The sequence below is a fragment of the Equus quagga genome, chromosome 4 (genome assembly GCF_021613505.1).
Source record: "Equus quagga isolate Etosha38 chromosome 4, UCLA_HA_Equagga_1.0, whole genome shotgun sequence".
Lineage (NCBI taxonomy): Eukaryota > Metazoa > Chordata > Mammalia > Perissodactyla > Equidae > Equus > Equus quagga.
Window position 1 is genome coordinate 39,645,450 of NC_060270.1, and position 20,338 is coordinate 39,665,787.

At 45.5% G+C, this 20,338-nt stretch overlaps 1 protein-coding gene across 1 annotated transcript; it reads right to left on the minus strand.

The window, feature by feature from the left end:
• Positions 1-7,489: 7,489 nt before the first annotated feature.
• On the minus strand, positions 7,490-9,893 carry SOX2 (SRY-box transcription factor 2). Its single transcript, XM_046659284.1, has one exon. The coding sequence runs from the start codon at positions 9,521-9,523 to the stop codon at positions 8,555-8,557; it is 969 nt and encodes a 322-aa protein (XP_046515240.1). The 5' UTR covers positions 9,524-9,893; the 3' UTR covers positions 7,490-8,554.
• Between the last annotated feature and the right edge of the window lie 10,445 nt (positions 9,894-20,338).

A 20,338-nucleotide genomic window follows, 5' to 3' on the forward strand; every position in this document is an offset into this window, starting at 1 on the left:
CACAACTAACCATGAAATATTTTGTATCCTTAACTTGTAAGGCTTCCTGAGAAAAGATCACCTGATTTTTCCTATTGAAAACATACCTCCATAGTTTACACGAGCATAGTAAGTTTGTAGAAAGATACTTCAGCATGGCACAGGGAGAAGTTTCAATGCGAATGAAAGCAGAAATGTGCGAAAGAGAAAAGCCCCTGATTTATTTTATCAGAAGGGCCGGCTTGAGATGCATTCATAATTTATGCCAGTGGACCAGCTTGCTAATAGAGGTGGGGTACCCAAGAGCCAGGGGCAGGCAGTGAGTGAGAAGCAAGAGAGGGTAGTAGGAGAGGCATCGAGGCTGAAGTGTGAGCTAAACATTTAAATCAATTTCCTAACAACGAAGTCTTCCCCCCATATGCTCAGGTTTATTTTGCCATCTTAGATTCCAAGATGTTTTTACACCATTTCCCAAAGCTGATGAGAGAGTGTTTAGAAAGCTGATGAGAGAGTGTTAGTCTAGTTTCACAGAAGTTGGAGTAAACAAACTCTCACCAGGGAAACTGGATTTTAAGATATTTTCCTTGGAGGTAGGAGGAAGGAGGAAACAAAGAAAGGGAAGGAGCTTTGAGCAGAAGGAGAAGACAGGTTTGCCACTTAGGATTTCAGGTTGATTAAACTAATGTTATGCAATAACCCAGATTTGAGCTGTTAAGTGTGACAGTCAAATCGACCTGGATGTGAGTTGATACTAAACTGACTGCATGTGAAATATTGGCTAATTCTCAGCAAATCATTACTCTGTTAGTTCCTGGACCAATATCAGAACATAAGGCCTAGTTTCCAGGACCCCTCCCATTGGAAGGGCATTCAATGAATTAAATTGATTTGTAAAGGAAACTTGGGAAGTGCATCTTCTGGAAATGCCCAGGTGCTTTTAGCCAACAAATAATTCTATCCGTTTTACACAGAGTCCATGGACCAAATGTCTTTCCTCTTATCTACAGTTTAAATCACCGTTCCAAGGAGTTCTCTCAGCAACATCTTCTGGACTCTAAGATTATAAAAAATTGGACAAATTTTTAGGAGTAGTAGAGGAAAGAGAAAATGGAAATGGCATAGCAATGGCAAGCCAGAAGCAACTGTCTTAACCGGCACTCCATATCAGAACCAGAAAACTCCTGGAAGTCCAATTCTTAATCCACCACTGAAATTTACTCAGGGCCAAATAAAATAAAGCTACCGTGTACTTTGTAAAGACGTCTCAAAACAAAACAAACTAAAAGCTCATTCAGACCTCACAACAAACTCTAGCTAGCGAATCAAATAATTTTAAATATATATATAAGGAAGAAGGGGCACCCATGAGTTCAGGGGCCATGGTGATGGGTGTTGCGTGCGTGACTGTATACGTCTGAAGACTGGCTATTTCTGTGTCTGGTTATGCTCTGGGGGCCGAGAACTTCCTCAGCCTCAAAAGCAGGGGCTGCGTAGTAGGGATGGAGACCCGCTCCACTGGCCTTGTACTGCAAGTGTTCGGATCGCCCTTTCTGGAACACTCAAACGAATCATTTCATCCCCAAGGCCTTGCAGACCCTGACGTCACGAGGTGGGGGTGGGGGCGCAGTCCCGCTTCTGGCCTGGCCGCCAGCGATAAGAACCCTCGGGAAGAATTCACCGCTCCTTTTAATACAGTAATTATTTTTCTGCCTTCTGCGGGTGGGGGCGGCTCCTGCCCAGAATGCTGGTATCCCTCCCTTCAGGAAGATGCCCAGGGATGGCAAGTTTGCAGGATAACTTCCTAGGCGAACCCTAGGCCAGGAAGAGCACTGGCAAAGGAGGAAGGCTGGTCTGAACAAGGCTAATTTCATTGCCTAAGACCAGAAAGGAGAGGAAGGACCTGAATTTCTGTATTAATCTCTGGGGTCTAAAATGAGAATCTCTTGCCTTCTCTATCACCGAATTCCCCTGGACAGTAAGAAAAGTAATAGCTATCAATTAATCCTATTTTATGTCCGTGGCTTTGTACTCCTCTTCTGCGAGGTAAACATATATTATCCCTATTTTAAGAATGGGAAAGTGACGGGTCTGCATCCTCCCATCCCTACCTGCTCTGATTCTAGAGGGGACCCAATATTCCAGGGAGCCCAGATCGCTCCCATAGCTTCCCACCGCCATGCCAATTCCCAGCCTCTGGCATTAGGGAGGACTAAGTGAGAAATTGCTAACGCTGAGCGTCGGCATCAGAGACAAACAACCTCTTAAAAGTAAAGGCCTGGAATGAGAGGCAACAGGAAGATAGGACTTGTGTCGGACGACCTCTGATTTGGGAAATTTGGGGCCTAGATCCATCTTCTGGGTCAACATGGAGAGAGCTGGCACTGGGGCCAGGTCGAGGCCTCTGGAGGGGCAAGGACACCTCGGGTGACTTTCCAGGCTTGCCCGACGCGGGAGTGCTCGGGCCTGAGAGAGGAAATCGGGCCGTTTTGGTAGGATCCGGGCGGAGAGAACTCGAGCTCCAGGCAGCACCTTCCCAGGGCGCCCCGTGGGGGCCGTGGCCAGGGCCGCGGTGACGTCAGGTCCCCGGCCGGGCGCCCGCCCGCCTCAGCTTCCCTCTGCCCGCGCCTCCGCGCCGGGCGCGGGGCGCGGCGCGCTCCCTAGGGCGGGCGGGCGCGCTCCCAGCCCCGCGCCGCGCCCCGCACCGAGGCCCAGCGAGAGAGGCAAACGATAGATCAAAGCGCCGAAATCTTTACTAACAGTGCACACTTGATTCTGTACATGCAGGCAGACGAGGGTAATGAAACGAATGAGTCCTTGGAGCTTTTAAATCACCTGACACTTCTTTGCAAAGTAGAGCAAGCATCTCAAGTCCAAAAGCCCAGAAGCAGCAAATTTCTTTGCGTTCTGAAATGAGAGGACCTTCTATTTGCTTTTGAAGAGAAACCGAGTGCACCGCTCAAGAAATCAGAAATATCACCATTATACCAGAATATAAAATAAAATCCGTCTAGATCCGCATCGCATCCAGAAAGAGAGCTCTCTGCAGTGGGAAATCTTGGCCTTGCCTTAGTAACCCAGCCTCCCAAAGAGAAGTCTCTTAGTCAAAATAAGAAAGTCAAGTCCATTATTTCCTAAAGGCCACGGAAGCAAAACATAAAAACCGAAAACACGAATTGTAAAACTGGACGGTATCGTGAGAAGGCAGAGAGGTTACAAGTCTCACCGGGTGATATCAGAGGTCAGGTTTTCAGGAAAGTTTTTAATGGAAGGCAACTATGAAAGACACCAAACCAATTCTCTGGTTTGGGCAATTTCCCTATCTTTGGAAAGCTCCTTCCACAGCTGTTTACTCTAGAACTCCGGAGGCCGTGCTCCTTTGGACTTTATCCATATTTTCTCAGTAAAGGTCAAAAGTTTCTCACCCTTCTCCTGTCTTTAAGAGATCCACCTCATAGACGAGGTCCCTGATGAAATCTACCCAGCCATCTTCCAACTTTGGTCAAAAAAAAGAAAGCAAAGAAACCAGCTCCCATCCCCAACCTCACTTATGGCTGTCCTGAAAAGCAGCCTTTGCTCTGAAACCAAGGCAAGAGCAGCATAAAAAACAGAGTGAGATGCAAATTATTTTAAGGCAATAATGGGGTGGGGGGGGGGGGTGTTGGAGAAGGTTAACTCCAGTCTTTGCTAAAGCTCACAGCAAAGGAAACTTCTTCCACAAAGCAAAATATGAGGACCAGTTTTGCAAAATTCTCCAAGAGCAAAAAATAAAAGGAGGGGAATATAAAAAGGTCTTTTAATTACAATAAATAAATAAGCAGTGCCAACGAGCAGGCGATCAAACCATAGTCAAACTTCAATCTCAGAGCAGTTAGCTATAAACTGTTAGCAGTTGAAAAGTAAACCTTGTGCACACAAAGGCACTGTTTAATTTTCTTCTTGTAAAGGTTCTAAATGAAGACCCCATCACTATGCATTTAAGCGGTATTTCTTGTCCCCCTGAGGCGCTGATCGGTTCTTTTTAATGTGAGAAAACTGGCAGCTCAAAACCCATCAATGGAGCTCCCACAACAAAAGTTCTGAAAAGCTGAATGAATTGGGTTTGTAATTACTGCATCGCATCCCCCCACTCCTCGCAGATTATCTCTTATTCATTCACCTTATATTATTGTCTAGGAATCTCTCTCTCAAAATCATTCCCTTACCATTTACCTAGGGCCACAGGGGAACTTATGACACGGCAGAAATGGAACACTCACCCCCCACCACTACACCTGGAAGTGTTCAGACCAATAGGTAGGGAGGGGAGGAGAGCCGACCTTGTACCCCAATTTACTCTGAGACTACTAGAACTCAGAGTACTTAGGCTACAGAGCCTTCCATTTTAAAAACCCAAATTTTATTGGCAAACAGAAATGTGTACCCTTTCTAAATTCAGGGCTTGTCTGAGTCTCTGAAATCCTGTGACATCCGCCCTTAGAAAAGGCAAAGGTTATAAACAAATCCCCCCCCCCCACCCCAAATTGCAAGGCCCTAAAAGACCTTGGCAGACATGGTGTAGAAATTAAGATAACTTATTATGTTCTTGTTTTTTTCTTTTAAACCAAAACCAGTAAATGAAATAGAAAAAGAGACTATAATTCCTCACCCCCCCTTCCCCCCCCCAGCCCAGGAAAAGGTTTTATAAGAAAGTCAGCCAGGGCTCTGTGTGTATTTCAATCCAAGGCATTGCTGATGGAGAAGATTCTCCTGAGATTTCCTACTATAAGAATGTGTCGGTTCTAGAAACAAGTACAGCTATTACAACCAAATCTACTAGAAGACTAAATAATTAATTGAAGCGTTGCTCTTTGACCCTTGAAAAGTCCAGTAGGGACACGTTTATAGTAATAATACCTCCGAATGAGCCCTTGTCAAATATTCATTTAGTGGTTAATGTGAGCCATTTTCCCCTGGGACCGTCTGTAATACCAGCTTCCCAGCATTGGCAAGAAACCTTGCTAATCTACTACAGCTCAGCAAAATATTTTAACGCTCTTTATTTAAAGTATGAGGGGGGTGCGGGGAGAGAAAAAATTGCAGAGGGAACAAACTATAATCTCATCCTTCTGCAGATTTCTATTCTGTGTATAAGGTTAACAAAACATTAAATTCACCCCCTTTGCCTGGAAATTGAATGGTTTCAGTGAGCAGAATAAGATCCCCAGGAAGGAACTGAACACTCTACAACTAACTTCAGCATTGGGAGATAACCATTGCTGAGCAAGTTTATGGGTTTACCCCCTTCTTGGAAATCACATTATAATTAAAATATGATATGTTCAGTATTAATTTAGTCGTGAAACTACACATCTTGAGGAAACATTTAACCCGATCAAATGAATGATGAAATACGTATCATTTTCCTCAAACTCAGTTTATCAAAAGAATTTATATTTGCAAACAAAGTATTTCGGCTTTCATTTGCTTAGGAGATATGGAGGGATGGGAGTTCAACTTTCCAAAATATTGCTCTCTTCCCTCTTGCAAAATATTTGAACCTGAGCATTTTGCCAAAAAGTTGTTGCTTTTTTAGTCTGATCCTGTGAGCTTTTTTTTTTTTAAAGAAAGGTTAGTGCAGTGCAATTACTCTAAACCCCAATACATATTTCTTATATATCTCTATTTTTCAAATATATACACTCCATATAGTTGATTGCCTCAAATTCCGGGAATATCCTCCCTGCCCCCCAGCAAGATCATTTGGATCTTTATTCAAAGTTTCTTTTATTCGTATGTGTGAGCAAGAACTGGCGAATGTGCTCATTACCACGTGAATAATCCGTATATGCATTACAATGGCTGGCCAGGCCGGGGGAAATTCTTTTAGAGTCTCTGCATTAATTAAGGGGGGAAATGCCTCGCTTAGAATTGGGAACTGGCATAATAAATGTCCTTTCCCAGTACAATATTACCCTAAAAATGAGGATAAAAAAGGAATAAATAAAAACTAATACACACCTAAAATAAAGCAATCCACGTGAAATAAAAACACAGAAAAATATAAGGCTATCCCCAGCTGAGCCCAGAACTAACATTAGCCACACCACGAGAAAGAAATACTTTCTTGGACAACGAGAAGATGCAAACCAACGGGATGAGCTAACTTAGTTGCTGCAGCTGGTACTTTACTGAAGGGCGGAAGGCGCTGCCGGATTCCAACTTCTCCAAAGTTGTAGCAAGTTGACACAACAAGCCCTTGAAATTGTGGGAAGCAAACCCACGCCGTTAAGCATGCCTGACCCTTGGTTCCTGGTCCCCTTCGGTGGGGGAAGATGAGCGAGGTAAGTAGTAAATAAGGAAGAAAAGTCCCGGAGTCGGTCTTACAGATTCTCCGGCTGCGCCAAAGCGCCGGTCAGTTGTGATGCAGAACCATCGCTAATTCAAAGACCCTGGCGATTCCCCAACTTTCCCGCTCCCACTGAGGACAACTATAGTCTTTCTTTACCTTTCCTAGGGCAAAAGAAAACAGCAAATCCAATCTTGTTTCTCCACCCCTTCCCCCCTCCCACGACTTCTCTACTACTGTAGTAAAACACGATTAACAGATCAAAAGCATAATCATCTCCAAATGTGATTAGACCGGACAAAGTAAAATATCTACCTCTGAGTTGACTGTTTTCTTCTTTAATATGGCTGTTGCCTGGCTTCTCTTTTGCTTGTTATCAGCTGCAGAGATTATCCGATTTGGGGCTACAGGCTTGGACCCGCGCTGCCAATTTAAGAAATGGAATTCGTGGAGGGAGAGAGAGGAAAAAAGAAAATAAATAATAATAAAAAAAATAGCCGTGATAAGTCGGGGAGTTTTGCAAGACGCTCTTTGCTTTCCCTCGCCCCTAAACAGGAAAATGTAGAGGAGAAAGTTTATAAAGTCAAGGAACAAAGAAAGCAAACCACTTGTTTCCTCTCAGACAATAGCAGGGCCAGAGTAATCCAAACACCCACCCAGCAGATGAGCACTTTGCATGTCTAGTTTGCAATTATTCCGATACAAGAAGCATCATTTTCCCCTATAACCAGGTTTCCAAGGGCCCATTGTGCTGTGAAGAAAACGAAAACAAAACCAGCCAACCTGGTTCTGATTTGGCTCAATACCCCATCTGCTAAGCTACATGAAAATTTTCAGAATTGACTCCTTTCTGGCAACAAGTGGCATAAATCAGTTTAAGTCCTCATCATGCTTATTCATGCTGCTTAGAAAAGGAGGGGCGGATTTACAATATCTGTCTCTAGTATCTATTTTAGAAATGACATAAGCATTTCAATTTTTCCAAGAGTAGTTATTCAATTAATCATCCAGCCATTTATTTGTTCCAGTTAACATTAGCACATGCTGCTGGACTAAAATACCAAGTTTTAGGGGTTTTTTTGCTTTCCTGAATGAGCACAGTATATTCCCCGAGGAGTTATGTATCCAAATAAATGAAAGACTCAAGCATAATTTCAGTGTCCATATTTCAAAAATTTATTTATCTCAAACTGTGCATAATGGAGTAAAAACTTAACTTGAAAATGTACCTGTTATAAGGATGGTATTAGTTCAAATATATACACGGATTCTCGGCAGACTGATTCAAATAATACAGAGCCGAATCTTTAAAATACAACTACGGAAAATAAAAGGGGGAAAACCTTAAAATATCACAATAAATTTACAGAAATATTACAAACCATAAGAAAATATTTCGAACACAGTAATTTCATGGTTTTTTTTTATCTGAACAAAATGGAAAGTTGGGAAACAAAAGCTATTATAAATTACCAACGGTGTCAACCTGCATGGCCATTTTTGCTTTTAACAGTAAGTTAAAAAAATTTAGTACAATCTAAAACTTTTGCCCCTTTAAAGAAGACCGCGGAGATGGTTTTGCCAGTACTTATTCTAATTTTTTCCTTTTGTACATTTTTTAAACAATTAAAATGTCCAAATCTGAATAATTTTCTTCTTTCCACGTTTGCAACTGTCCTAAATTTCAGCTGCAGAATCAAAATTCAGCAAGAAGCCTCTCCTTGAAAAATATTGGCAAATTCTCAGCTTATAAACAATGGACATTTTGATTGCCATGTTTATCTCGATAAATACTGTACAAAAGTTGCTTGCAAATATTAAAACATTTTTTTCGTCGCTTGGAGACTAGCTCTAAATATTATTGGTAAAGACTTTTGCAAACTTTCTGCAAAGCTCCTACCGTATCACTAGAACTTTTAAAAAGTTTTGCGTAGTTTTCTTTCCTCCAGATCTATACAAGGTCCATTCCCTCGCCCTCCCCACCCCAACCCCCCCTGGTTTTCTCTGTACAAAAATAGTCCCGCAAAAAGAAGTCCAGGATCTCTCATAAAAGTTTTCTTGTCGGCATCGCGGTTTTTGCGTGAGTGTGGACGGGATTGGTGTTGTCTTTTGCAGCTGTCATTTGCTGTGGGTGATGACTTTTCTTTTCTTTTCTTTTTGAGCGTACCGGGTTTCTCTCCATGCTGTTTCTTACTCTCCTCCCATTTTCTATGAGAATTTCTCCCCCACCTCCAGGTCACTGTCCGGCCCTCACATGTGCGAGAGGGGCAGTGTGCCGTTAATGGCCGTGCCGGGCACCGGGCCGCTCTGGTAGTGCTGGGACATGTGAAGTCTGCTGGGGGCGGCGGGTTCCGGCACCTCGGCGCCGGGGAGGTACATGCTGATCATGTCCCGGAGGTCCCCGGCCTGGCAGGGCGCCCTGGAGTGGGAGGAAGAGGTAACCACGGGGGGGCTGGAGCTGGCCTCGGACTTGACCACCGAACCCATGGAGCCAAGCGCCATGCCAGGGGTGCCCTGCTGCGAGTAGGACATGCTGTAGGTGGGCGAGCCGTTCATGTAGGTCTGCGAGCTGGTCATGGAGTTGTACTGCAGGGCGCTCACGTCGTAGCGGTGCATGGGCTGCATCTGCGCGGCGCCGTGCGCGTTGAGGCCCGGGTGCTGCGGGTAGCCCAGCTGGTCCTGCATCATGCTGTAGCTGCCGTTGCTCCAGCCGTTCATGTGCGCGTAGCTGTCCATGCGCTGGTTCACGCCCGCGCCGAGGCCGGCGCCCACCCCGACCCCGCTCGCCATGCTGTTGCCGCCCGGGGCCAGCAGCCCGCCAGGCAGCGTGTACTTATCCTTCTTCATGAGCGTCTTGGTTTTCCGCCGAGGACGGTATTTATAATCCGGGTGCTCCTTCATGTGCAGCGCTCGCAGCCGCTTGGCCTCGTCGATGAACGGCCGCTTCTCCGTCTCCGACAAAAGTTTCCACTCGGCGCCCAGGCGCTTGCTGATCTCCGAGTTGTGCATCTTGGGGTTCTCCTGGGCCATCTTGCGCCGCTGCCCGCGGGACCACACCATGAAAGCGTTCATGGGCCGCTTGACGCGGTCCGGGCTGTTCTTCTGGTTGCCGCCCGCCGCCGCCGCGGTGGAGTTGCCGCCGCCGCCGCCGCCGCCGCCGCCCCCCGAAGTTTGCTGCGGGCCCGGCGGCTTCAGCTCCGTCTCCATCATGTTGTACATGCGGGCGCTGTGCGCGGGCCCGGCCCGCCGGCGGCCGCCGACCCTCGGCCCGGCCGGGACTTTGGGGGGCCCGCGGGCGGGGGTAGAGGAGGAGGGGAGGCGGGCGGGGGTGTCGGGAGCGCAGGGCTCCGCGAGGAAAATCAGACGAAGAATAATTTGGGGGAAGAAAAGAGAGAGAGAGGCAAACTGGAATCAGGATCAAAAACAGCGCTTCCCTCCTCTTCTGGCCGATCCTGCCGCCGCCGATGATTGTTATTATTATTTTTTGGAAAGGCTTAAGCCCGGGGCTCAAACTTCTCTCCCTTTCTTTCTCTCTCCTCTTCTTTCTCTCAGTCCTAGTCTTAAAGAGGCAGCAAACTACTTTCCCCCTTTTGCAAACACTCTCTTCTCTGCCTTGACAACTCCTGATACTTTTTTGAACAAGTTAATAGACAACCATCCATGTGACGGGGGCTGTCAGGGAATAAATGGGTTTCCGGCGACCAATCAGCGCGCGGCGGCTCCTCCACTCGAGCCCAGCCTCGCCGCCGGGTTTTGCATGAAAGGGGGCGGGGCCTGCCGCGCCGCCGGCCGCGCGGGGGAGGCGGGGGGAGGGGGGAGGAGGAGGAGGAGGGGGACCAGGGGGAGGAGGGGGAGGCGGCTCCCACAGCCAGCCTGCCAGCCACTGAGAAACCTTTGTATCCCCTCTCGCAGCAACAGGTCACCCCACACGCCTTTTCGAAGGAAGTGGGTAAACAGCACTAAGACTACGATTTTTTTCTTCCTTAAACTTAATATTGATTGACTTTTTGGTGCAGGCTGCTGAAACGAGGAAGGGGCGCGAGCAGCAGCTACGGGGTGGGGGTAGGGCAGGGCAGAGTGGGTGGTTCTGGGCGACTGTCCTACTAGGATTTCAGGAACCCGGCCGCGCTGGAGTTGGCGCGTCATTGTTCTCCCGCTCCTCCGCACACTGCCCCCCGCACCGGCCCTCTGCCGCTTCTCCCTCACCCCGCTCTGGCCCTCGGCCCTCTTCCTCCCCGGGGGCCGACCCTCGCTCGCCCCCTGCTCACACTGCCCCTGTCCCGACGAGGGGTTAGGACGCGGAAAGCTCTGTCCTCAAAACCCTCCTTGCTTCTCCATAGTTTGTTCTGTGTTAAAAATGAATCCTGCTCGGCCGCAGAGGCCGACTCCAGAGCGGAGCCACGCAGGGCCTGGGGGATCCGGCGCCCCACCTCTCCCCTGCCCCACTCGGCGCCCCGGCGCAGGGAACCACAGCGGTCCCTCTACCCCCAGCCACAGCGCCCACCCGTCTTCCTCCATTCACTCGGTGCAAAGGGGATGCTCGTCCTCTCGCGCTCTCTCCCCACTCTCCTCCTGAGCCTCCCTCCAAGAGGGATTTCAGTTGTGCGGGTTGCAAAAGGGGGCAGGGGGAAGAGAGATCAACAGAAGGGCGCTCAGAAGTGCGGGCTATGGGGGAGGGTAATCCCAACTTCCTGCCATCCCACGGCACTGCGTGGAGCTGGCTTTTGGGCCGCACTCACAAACTCCCTCCCACGCAGAGTTCCCAGGACTCCAGCAGAACCAGCCCTGGCGTTCCCCTCAGTGACTTCTCCCGCGGTGGCAGCCTGGCCGGGCCGCCAGAGTCTGGGGCTGCGCTCGGAGGGGCTCTAGGCCTAGGAGGCAGGGGTGGTGCTCGCCAGGCACAGGTGCAGCAGCGCAGGCAGGAGGAAGGCGCCCGGGCTGGACTGGGGAAGAGGGGAGCCCAGCAAGGCCAGGGCTGGAGGAGGATGGGATGGGGGCGGGGGTAGGGGCTCAGGAATCCTGCCCGCCCAGGACCCAAGAGGGTAATTTTAGCCGCTCTCCCATTGTCCCGACGTAAAGATTTCAATAGGTAGGCGCTCAATGCGGAGAGGAATGGCAGCACGTCCGTTACAAATAGGTAGTTTTGTTTCTCTTGTTGTCGCTACACGGAGTCAAACAAAGCCTCGTCTAAGTTTCCTTCCACTCTCTTGTTGGGATCTTTGTGGCTAAAATGCACTTGACTACAAAGGGGGGGGGGGGGGGGGGAGAAAAAAACCCTTGATGCCATTTCTTTTTTTATAAAGGGCTTAAACCATCAGGGTTACTTATTTTCTTTCTTCTGTAACACTCTCTCCGCCCCCTCCTCCCTTGATCTACCCTTACTCACCCTAAGAAAATGTACTGAATAGTATCTGTCGGCCACGTTCCATTTATTATCTTTACAAAACTGTGCATTGTTTTGTTTCTTACTAACCTTCTACCCATAACCGCCCTCCTCCCCAACCCCAGGCCCCACTCCGACTTCTCCAATCCCTGCCCTCCCAGGCTTTTCTGTTCTTGTCAAACTCGAGATAACTGTGCTCACTGGAAACCCAGAAAAGTTGTGAAAAAGAATCTTAGACTTTTCTTAATAAATTCTTGCTAATCGACCTTCCCCCGCCCGCAGGTTCTCTTTTTTCTCTTAAGTTATGGTTTGTTTTAGTTCTTGGGAACCCGGGAAGGATGAGACTGGCTTTCTCTAAAAGCATAAATATATGGCACTCTTCAAAATAAAGCAATGTCTTCTGAGTATTCGAGGTGTAATATTAAGCTAAACACGGACCGGGAGACTAGGAAAGAGAAAAGGTTGAGAGGATCTGGAGAAGAGAAGGCAGCCACGGGCTTTTCAGCGCGTCTGGTTTCAGGGATGTAGCTGGTGCGCCCCCTACTGGTAGATTCGCTTTTCCAAGACACTTGCTTTTACCTTTAAAAGAAGGTGTTTGGAAATAAAGAAAAAAAAAATGAGGGGGATGGGAGGAAGATCAAACTAATTACACGTAATCTAAACAAAAGAAAAGTTAACATATCATATAAGCTATGGAATCAATCATAAGAATCAGATTTAATTTGCTTAACTTAGAAATGTACATATAACCTCGAGATAAGTGGGAGGTTAAACCATGGGGAAAAAAATAGGTACAAATTATGAGATTCAACATATGAATGAATTATGATTGTCCAGACGCCACAAAGGGCAGACAAAGCATTCACTTTATGATTGTGTATGCATTGGTCTGTGCTTAACTGCATTTTCTGAAAACTGAAAAAAAGCTTATGGATAATTAAGTTTAAAGAAAAAAAACCAAGGGATTGGTGTGGATAATGATGGTGTATATGGAGTAAAATAACTATTAATAACAGATGGTTATACAAGCAAATATTTTTAATCTCTCTCTCTCAAGGGGTAGTAGTAAGAGGAAGAAATTTTTTCCTTGGGATGATATATAAAAGCTTTTATACATTCTCAGATGCATGTGTTTGTGCCTGAACTCTATAATAATGCATTTAAGAGGTTAAAAGGGCTGCCTAGGTCTTTTGTTAATTGCTTTTATCATATAAATAAGCTATGGAAATACATTACAATTGTGTTATCATTGGTTGCATTTATTTACAGCTTTATTTTAATTAAGCCTGCTGTACTTATCAAGGCAATAAACTAACTGTGGCTGGCATTTATGCATAATAATGTGCTATGAAAATAAGATTAAAGAAGATGGTGATAGCAGAAACAATTTTCTCATTAGATTTTTTAGAACATATGCATTAAAAAAATCAGATCACCGGCCACTCTATTTCAATCCAGCACCATCACTGGCCCCTAAATATAATAATAACTATAACAATCATAATAGACGACAGAAGCAGCACTGTTTTAGGTTCATAACAGACGGCTACAGTACTAATAACAATACACCATTGACTACCAGGGCATCAAAATAGGACTTGGAAGAGGGTGCTTCAGCCTCTGAGAATTTAAAATGTTGCCATTGGCACAATTTATGAAAATTGAAACTGCGTAATCTAAAGAGAGTGTAACATTTCCCTTCCACGAGCAGCCAAAAGCTGCACACTTTTAGAGCAAGATTAGAAATTATCAACAAAAATGCGTAACTCCTGGGATGTTCTGATTTGATTTTGTTCTACTACGGGCCCCAGCCCCGAATGCTTAACTGATTAAGTGGAACTCAATTTTATTGAAAAATCTCTTGCATTGATATTTCTCTCCTCAACTCCCCTCATCTGTCCTCAAGTACTATAGCTGAAGCCAACTAACAATTTTGTGCAGATAGGGGACTGTAGACTTATTTTTTCTTCTTAGTGGCAAATAGAGGTTTAACTTGCAGTAATTAGGTGAGAACTAGCCAAGCATCTTACTATTATGATGCTTGTTAAAAAACGCTTCTTTTCTGCATCTGCATTTGAGTGTGTTCCCCTCCTCTCTTAATCTTCTTATGGAAATGAAGGCAAACGGCAGGGAACCTGCAGAGTCTTGGAGAATGTCCTTGTTAACTGGAATTTCTCAGCATTGCTAATTAGCAGAGTTTGACGACCACCAGTATTGGGGGGAAAGCTCTGTTTAACCACTCACAAACCATTCCGAGGAAGAGCAGACTAATTTTATTTTGTAATTAAAATCTGAAAAGGGCCCTATTTGACAGTTAGGGCTACGAGAGTTTTATCTCCCCGTGAAATAATTACTGCCTTGATAACTCAATTTTCTGAAAAACGTCAACTGTGGGCTCCAAAAGTTTTAATTTCATTACGTAAGGAAAAAAAAGAGAGAAAAATAGAGGAAAATGTACAGAAAGGCTTTCTAATTCTGGAACTGGTTATTAGGAGGCAGATTTGGCCAAAGGAAGGGTTTTTTTCTCCCTTTTTGGTCGTGTTTCCTCCAGATCCTGACCTTCCAGCCATCTCCACTGAAAGTGACCACAGCAGTGATCATACCGCAGCGAAAGGGATCCTTCCAGCAGTGTGGTAAGAGGCAAATAAAGCTAAAAAGAGAAGTACGGCAACCCAAGAAAAGTTCCTGATTTTAGAAGCCAAAAATAAAGGAAAATTCCAATGTTTAGGACAATGTTGGTGCAATCTGGTAAGATGAGATTTTATTGATCTTTATCTCCTAAAACAAGAAAACTGAGAATTACAGAGTAAGGAGACTGGCATAAGCTAATTTTAAAAATATTTCCTTCTCCCCTCATCGCAAAAAATCCTCAATCCCTCCAAATTGGAGGATGCCACGAGACTTCCAGAATGATCACATCTTGATCCTCCAAGATTGATGAAACAAACACAGATAAATGAAAGTAAAGGAAGGTATTAGAGGACTTCTTTTCCTTCAAAAAGCATCACATATTTTCCAAAAATAATAAGAAATAAGCTGGGAAAAGTTAGGATTCTGAAAGTCAGAGCAAAAATTAGAATAGAATTGTACTTTGACAAACTTCATTTGCTTTAGACTGTGAAGGACCCCTCACAAGAAATCCTGGAGAGGGTACTTCAATTTTTATAATGCAATTTTCAAAATGATAGAAGGTCTTTCATTTACGTTTCCTCCATTTTCTTCCTTTTGCCAAACTTGTCAGATTTTGGAAGTGTGAAGGATTATTGACAGGAACTCTAATAAATGTTTCTAGGGGATACAAAGAACAAGTATCTACCCCCATCCCTTTTTATTTACTAAGGTGCAAATATGCATATGGATGCGTGGTAGATTGGCAATTTAAAATTGCTTAATCATATTTTTTTCTTCTTGTCTGTCCCTTCAGCATCTTGCTTTTACTTTCCAGAAGTGGTATTACACATAACAAATGAACAAGGAGGTAACAAATGCTATTTCAGTCCAGACCCAATTTCACCAAATGATTTCACTCAAGAGCTGTAAGGACCCTTGAAACCTAAGGAATGCACAACTGCTCTGCATTCAGCTCTTTTTGTACTCTTTCTCTTTCTTCTAATTCCCACTGATGAAATAAATAAATTTTTAAAAGAATTCAATAATTAGAAAACTAAATATATTCCCCCCAAATATATATAGTCTGAAGTATATACTTCAAATTACAGCAACAAAAGTAATATATAATCACTGGTGTGTGTCTTCAGGGCTATATATCATAATCATCACATTGCTTACGGTATCACATAGATATGTACATCCTTCATATATTCCAGCTCAAATATTTCCTGGAAAAAGGGGGTCACACTTCACAATTTCATTTCCATTTCTGAATTATCAAGCAGTTTTAACATAAGATTCTGTCTCTGCACTGCAGCTGTTGCCCAGGGAAAAATGCAGTGTGCCCACTAAATGATCTAATTATTTTAAATATAAATTCCCTTTTAAAAAAGACAAACTGAAAATTTAAAGAGTTGCCCCAGTGAGTTCCAGTTACATTGAAAAAAAAATGAACCTATGATTGTGATATTTAAAATTAGGAGAAGGGAATGGAAAGCGCAAACAAAAACTCAGCAAACAGACCACCAGGACCTGGAAGTGGCCCCCCAGTTGCGCACGGGCCCTTTCCCACCTCTCAGTCATCACTTGGGAGTCTTAATGCATATCCCCCGACTGACCACACTCTGCTGTGCAACTCATCATACCAGAGAAACAGGGCTTCCTTAGAATCCTGATTTTCCAGTGACTAGGATTGTTACCCTCATTTTAGGTAAAAGGCGATTGTTTTAAGTTCTCCAACTGTGATTATTTCATTTAGTTGTGACCACAACTTTTGTGAGAAAAACAAACCTAAGCCTTCCTAAGGTTTCTCTAGACCATATTAAATGACACACGAATGACACCCCAGTGCATGCCGGCTGCACACTCCCTGCCGGCAAGCCACCCAACAGGAACGTCTTTGCCTCAGCCTGGCCCCTCCCAAGCTGCAGCAGTGGGATTTAGTCTGCGTTCTTCTGGAGATCTCATGGCGCACAGTGCTCCCCTGTTACCTGCAAGTCCCCTTACGGAAGTACAATCGGACATAATACAAACTCACGAAAAGCGACAAAACCCAATGACCTGAGAGGGCCGAGGATTTGGTGCCCCAAAAAGCAATTTGGGGAAAGAAATTAGATCTGCTTAACGTGTGCGTGAAGGACAGGAATACTATCAAAGGAAAAGGAAGAAAGTCTTTCACCTGTTTGCATGAAAAGAAGCTGAAAGCAAACCACTGGGGGAAAAATTACCCTACAATCACCATCAGCCCTAAACAAAACTGTTACCCACTTTTTCTCAAAGATTTGCAGCTGCGTGCGGCTTGCTCTGGAAAGTGCTCTAAAGCAAAGTGTACACCCATCCTGGGCGGGCTGGCATCCTCAAGGCCTCCCATTGACATCTGGAACCCTCTCCCCAAAGCTCTTCTGGCCTCAAAAGAAATGTCTGAGAAGTCTGCCTTCCCAGAGGCCCACTTCTGCTCAGCCCTTCTCACCCCCCTTCCAGCCCCAGCTCAGATGGAGTTGGGCTTCCAAACCCATCCCAATGGAATTCTCAGATCGCTAGTCTGATAATCTTTAAAGGCTCTTTGGGAACTGGGGCTCTGACTTTTATCTCCCCTCCCACCCTTCTTCTCTTTTTGTAGTCTCTCCCCACTCCTTCTCCCTCCCACCCCACCCCCCCTCCTTAATTTGAAGATCATTGACACGATAGGCTGTAATGAGTCCTTCAGAAACTGTTATGATCTACAGTGACAATCTCTGCACCTAATTCACAGATTATTGACAAGCACTGTGGGCTCAATGGTGTCAAGTTGTACTTGTGGTTTCAACACCCTTCAGCAACCCACATAGCAGCTGGGCCCTGGATTAGGACCCACAGCCAGGCAGCGCTTATCTGCCGTGCTGAGTGGTGGAAAGATGTGTATCTGTCTATACCTCAGCTCCTTGAAGCTGGGCTGGGCTTTCTCCCTGGCGCCTCCGTCTGTCTCAGGGTTGGATCAAGGGAACCAAAGGATCTTCAAAGTGGGAAAACAAAGTAAAAGAGCAAACTTGATAAATGAATGTCGGCCTTAATAATCAGACATTTTCTCCACCTTCAAACAGCCACCAAACTCTAAGCCATACACACTGGCTTTCAGAGTGAGGCTTGGGTTCAACCAGGAAAGGTGTTAGGGATGGAGGGGAGAGAGGGCAGAGAGCTTGACACGGACTCCCTGGGCCCAAGCTGGGCTGGCCCATCCTCCTGGATCGTCCTCAGAATCGGGCAAGATTGACTACTTACAAAGCAGGGCGCCCAGCCAACAGGCGCGGGCTCAGGCCTGGACGCTGAGACAAGAGACCAAAACTGCCCGCCCCGCCCCTAAAGGGCGCTTTGCTGCTGCGGAGAACCCCGGGCCGTTGCCAGCCGCGCAGGCTCTGCCTGCAACTAAGGAGTCCGTCACCCGCTGCCCCCTCCCGGGCCCCAGAGATGGCAGGGCTGCCTTCCCGCTGGCCTCAGCGGGGCTTGGGACTGTGGCGGGCGCTGAGGCCGCCTGAAACCACAAAAATGACACTGCGCTGGGAGACCTGGGTGGCCTTCCCAGGCCTAGGCCACCCACTTGTTTAGTCCTCTTTCCTAAACTAGGGACTGCGTTTTCTCCTTGGCCCTGGAAAACTGGGGACTTCCTGCCCACCCGCAGCCGGGTGCAGCTCCTCCCTCTGCCTTCTCCCTACAGGTCGGGACCCCCGGGGAGGGGAAGCGGCCGAAATCTCCGGGCCTCTGGCATTGCAGATTCGACATCACTTCCGAAAAAAAGGCATACATCCCCCTTCGCGGGTCGCCTCCAGGATTCTGCTGGCTTTGGCCTCCCCACGCCGCGGGCAGCCTTGGACCGCGGCTGTCAGCGCGCCGGTAGTTACCTTACGCTCTTGGCCCTGGTTCCAAAGCTGGCCCGGACTTAACATATCCGTAATGGGGACTAGCCTTTCGGTAAAGCAAAGGGTGGGGGTGTCTGTCGCAGGGAATCCCGCTCGCCCGTCATTTCTGTAGAATTCCGAGTAAAAACTGATCAAAAGCCTCGATTCTTTTCCTGCCACTGTATTCCAACTCATTTATTGAGAAACATAAGCTGAGATTCGATTGTGCAATCAGATAGAGAAGGCATCGCACCGAACAGCAATTCCCCTGAAAACACAGTCTCGGATCCGCTGATTTCGGGAGGTGGGAGGAATAAAGATCAACATAAACAACTTGGGTAGCCACAGTATTAAATATTTTAAAAAGTAATTCTGTCATGAAAATTAAGCCAGTTTCCTTCAGTAGGCACTCTTAAAAAAAAAAAAAAAAAAAGCAAGCCCTAAACTTCTTAAGGTTTTTATCTAAAAGTTAAAATTGTAAGTACATCCCTGAAGATCGAAATCAGAAAACACCTTGTGAGGTCATACGTGTTCATTTAGTGCTTGAATTGTTTCTATTTGATTTTAAACCTAAACAAACCCATATTTTCCCACTGTTTTAAATTCAGAGGATGTGTCATTTTTATATCTTTCTGAAAGAATTCAGAGTGTCCTTTTGCCCTCACTTGCTGACCATAGAAAAAGTCAAAGCTCTTTCTCGTGTAGACAGGTAGTTTTCGGAAGTGTAAAAATACTCTTCTTCCCCTAGGATAATTTGGATTCCTGGTCAATGAAAATGCTGAATTTCAAAAGAAAATACTCTTTATCATTGGCACCCTTTGCCTGAAAACCTAGGGCTGAGATAAAAGAAGAAAGGTGTCGGGCACCTGTTTCTTAAACAGTATCTGGAATTTAAACACTAGCCGGCAAAGGAAAAGTTTGATCAAGATTGGTTTGGGGATGGGAAACACCCAAAGAAAAGACTGGCCTTCTAATTACACTCTGAAAATAAACAAATAAAAAGGACGAAGTTATTTCATTTACTCAGAAACAGTTACAATACTTGAAGGACCTCCGAGGGCATTCAAGATGCTGCTGACAACGTCAAAACAGCAAGCAGCAACAGCATCTTCCGTTTTATTTTTTGAAATGTGGACAGAATGGGAGAAGTAACTTTTGCTTGGTTCTCCACTGCTGCAGAAGAAAATTCTGTTTTGTTTTGTTTTGTTTTGTTTTAAAAAAATCATGCTTCTCTATCTTGTTTTACCATTGAAGAATCTTTAAAAAGAGTCCTAAACCCAAACTGGGGTAGGGAGTGGCTGGGATTCGAGGAGAAGGAATAGGTTAGTCTGTATTTTTTTATTGAATTACAGTTATATTCTCTCCTTTTTATTTTTATTGAATTAAAATTATATTATCTTTCAAGAATATAAAAACTTTTTTCCTTGCCCCATCTCCTTTTTGGAGGGTAATAAAGAGTTTAACCTAATCCCAGAGCAAGGTTCTAGTCATTTCCAGGACTGGCGCTGCGCAGTTCCTACTGTGTCCAACAGGGGGCGCTGGGCACGAACCTGCGCGGCGGCTCAGCGCCGCTTCACATCTGAGCCGGGTTCCAGCCCCGGAAGGCGAGAGCCGCTCGCCGGGTCGAGTACAGAGCTTTAGTCTTCGCGGATAAAAAGAGATTAAAGGCTAAATTCTTTTTTTGGGTGTGTGTGTTGGGGGGGGAGGGTTATCAATTTTAACCAACTACGAAAATGTAGAGCTTTTTATCCTTTGATGTTCTCATAAAGAAACTCCTATCGGTTGAGGAATTACACGGTTTCTGAGCCAACACTGCAGCTACAGTGTAGGGGAAATTATTTAATTAAAAATATATTTTTCCACCTGTTCACATGATCTTTTTAGAAGTACTTAAAAAGCTGACACTGATCCCTTTGGCCTGTTAACCCTGCCCCAAGTTTCAAATACTTCGGCTATTTCGAAGGCCCTTCTATTAATTTGAAGGGGAAAAAAGAGACCCAAATATTTAAATGCCCCCTAAACAGTTACTCCTCTATGTCCCTTTTTTTTTTTCTTTCTTTAAACAGGGGCTTTTATGTGATTGACACATTTCATACTGCCGATTCTGCAAAGCCAGGTATAAATGACAAGAAGCGGCTCTAAAAAAAAAAAAAATCTGATGTTGGACTA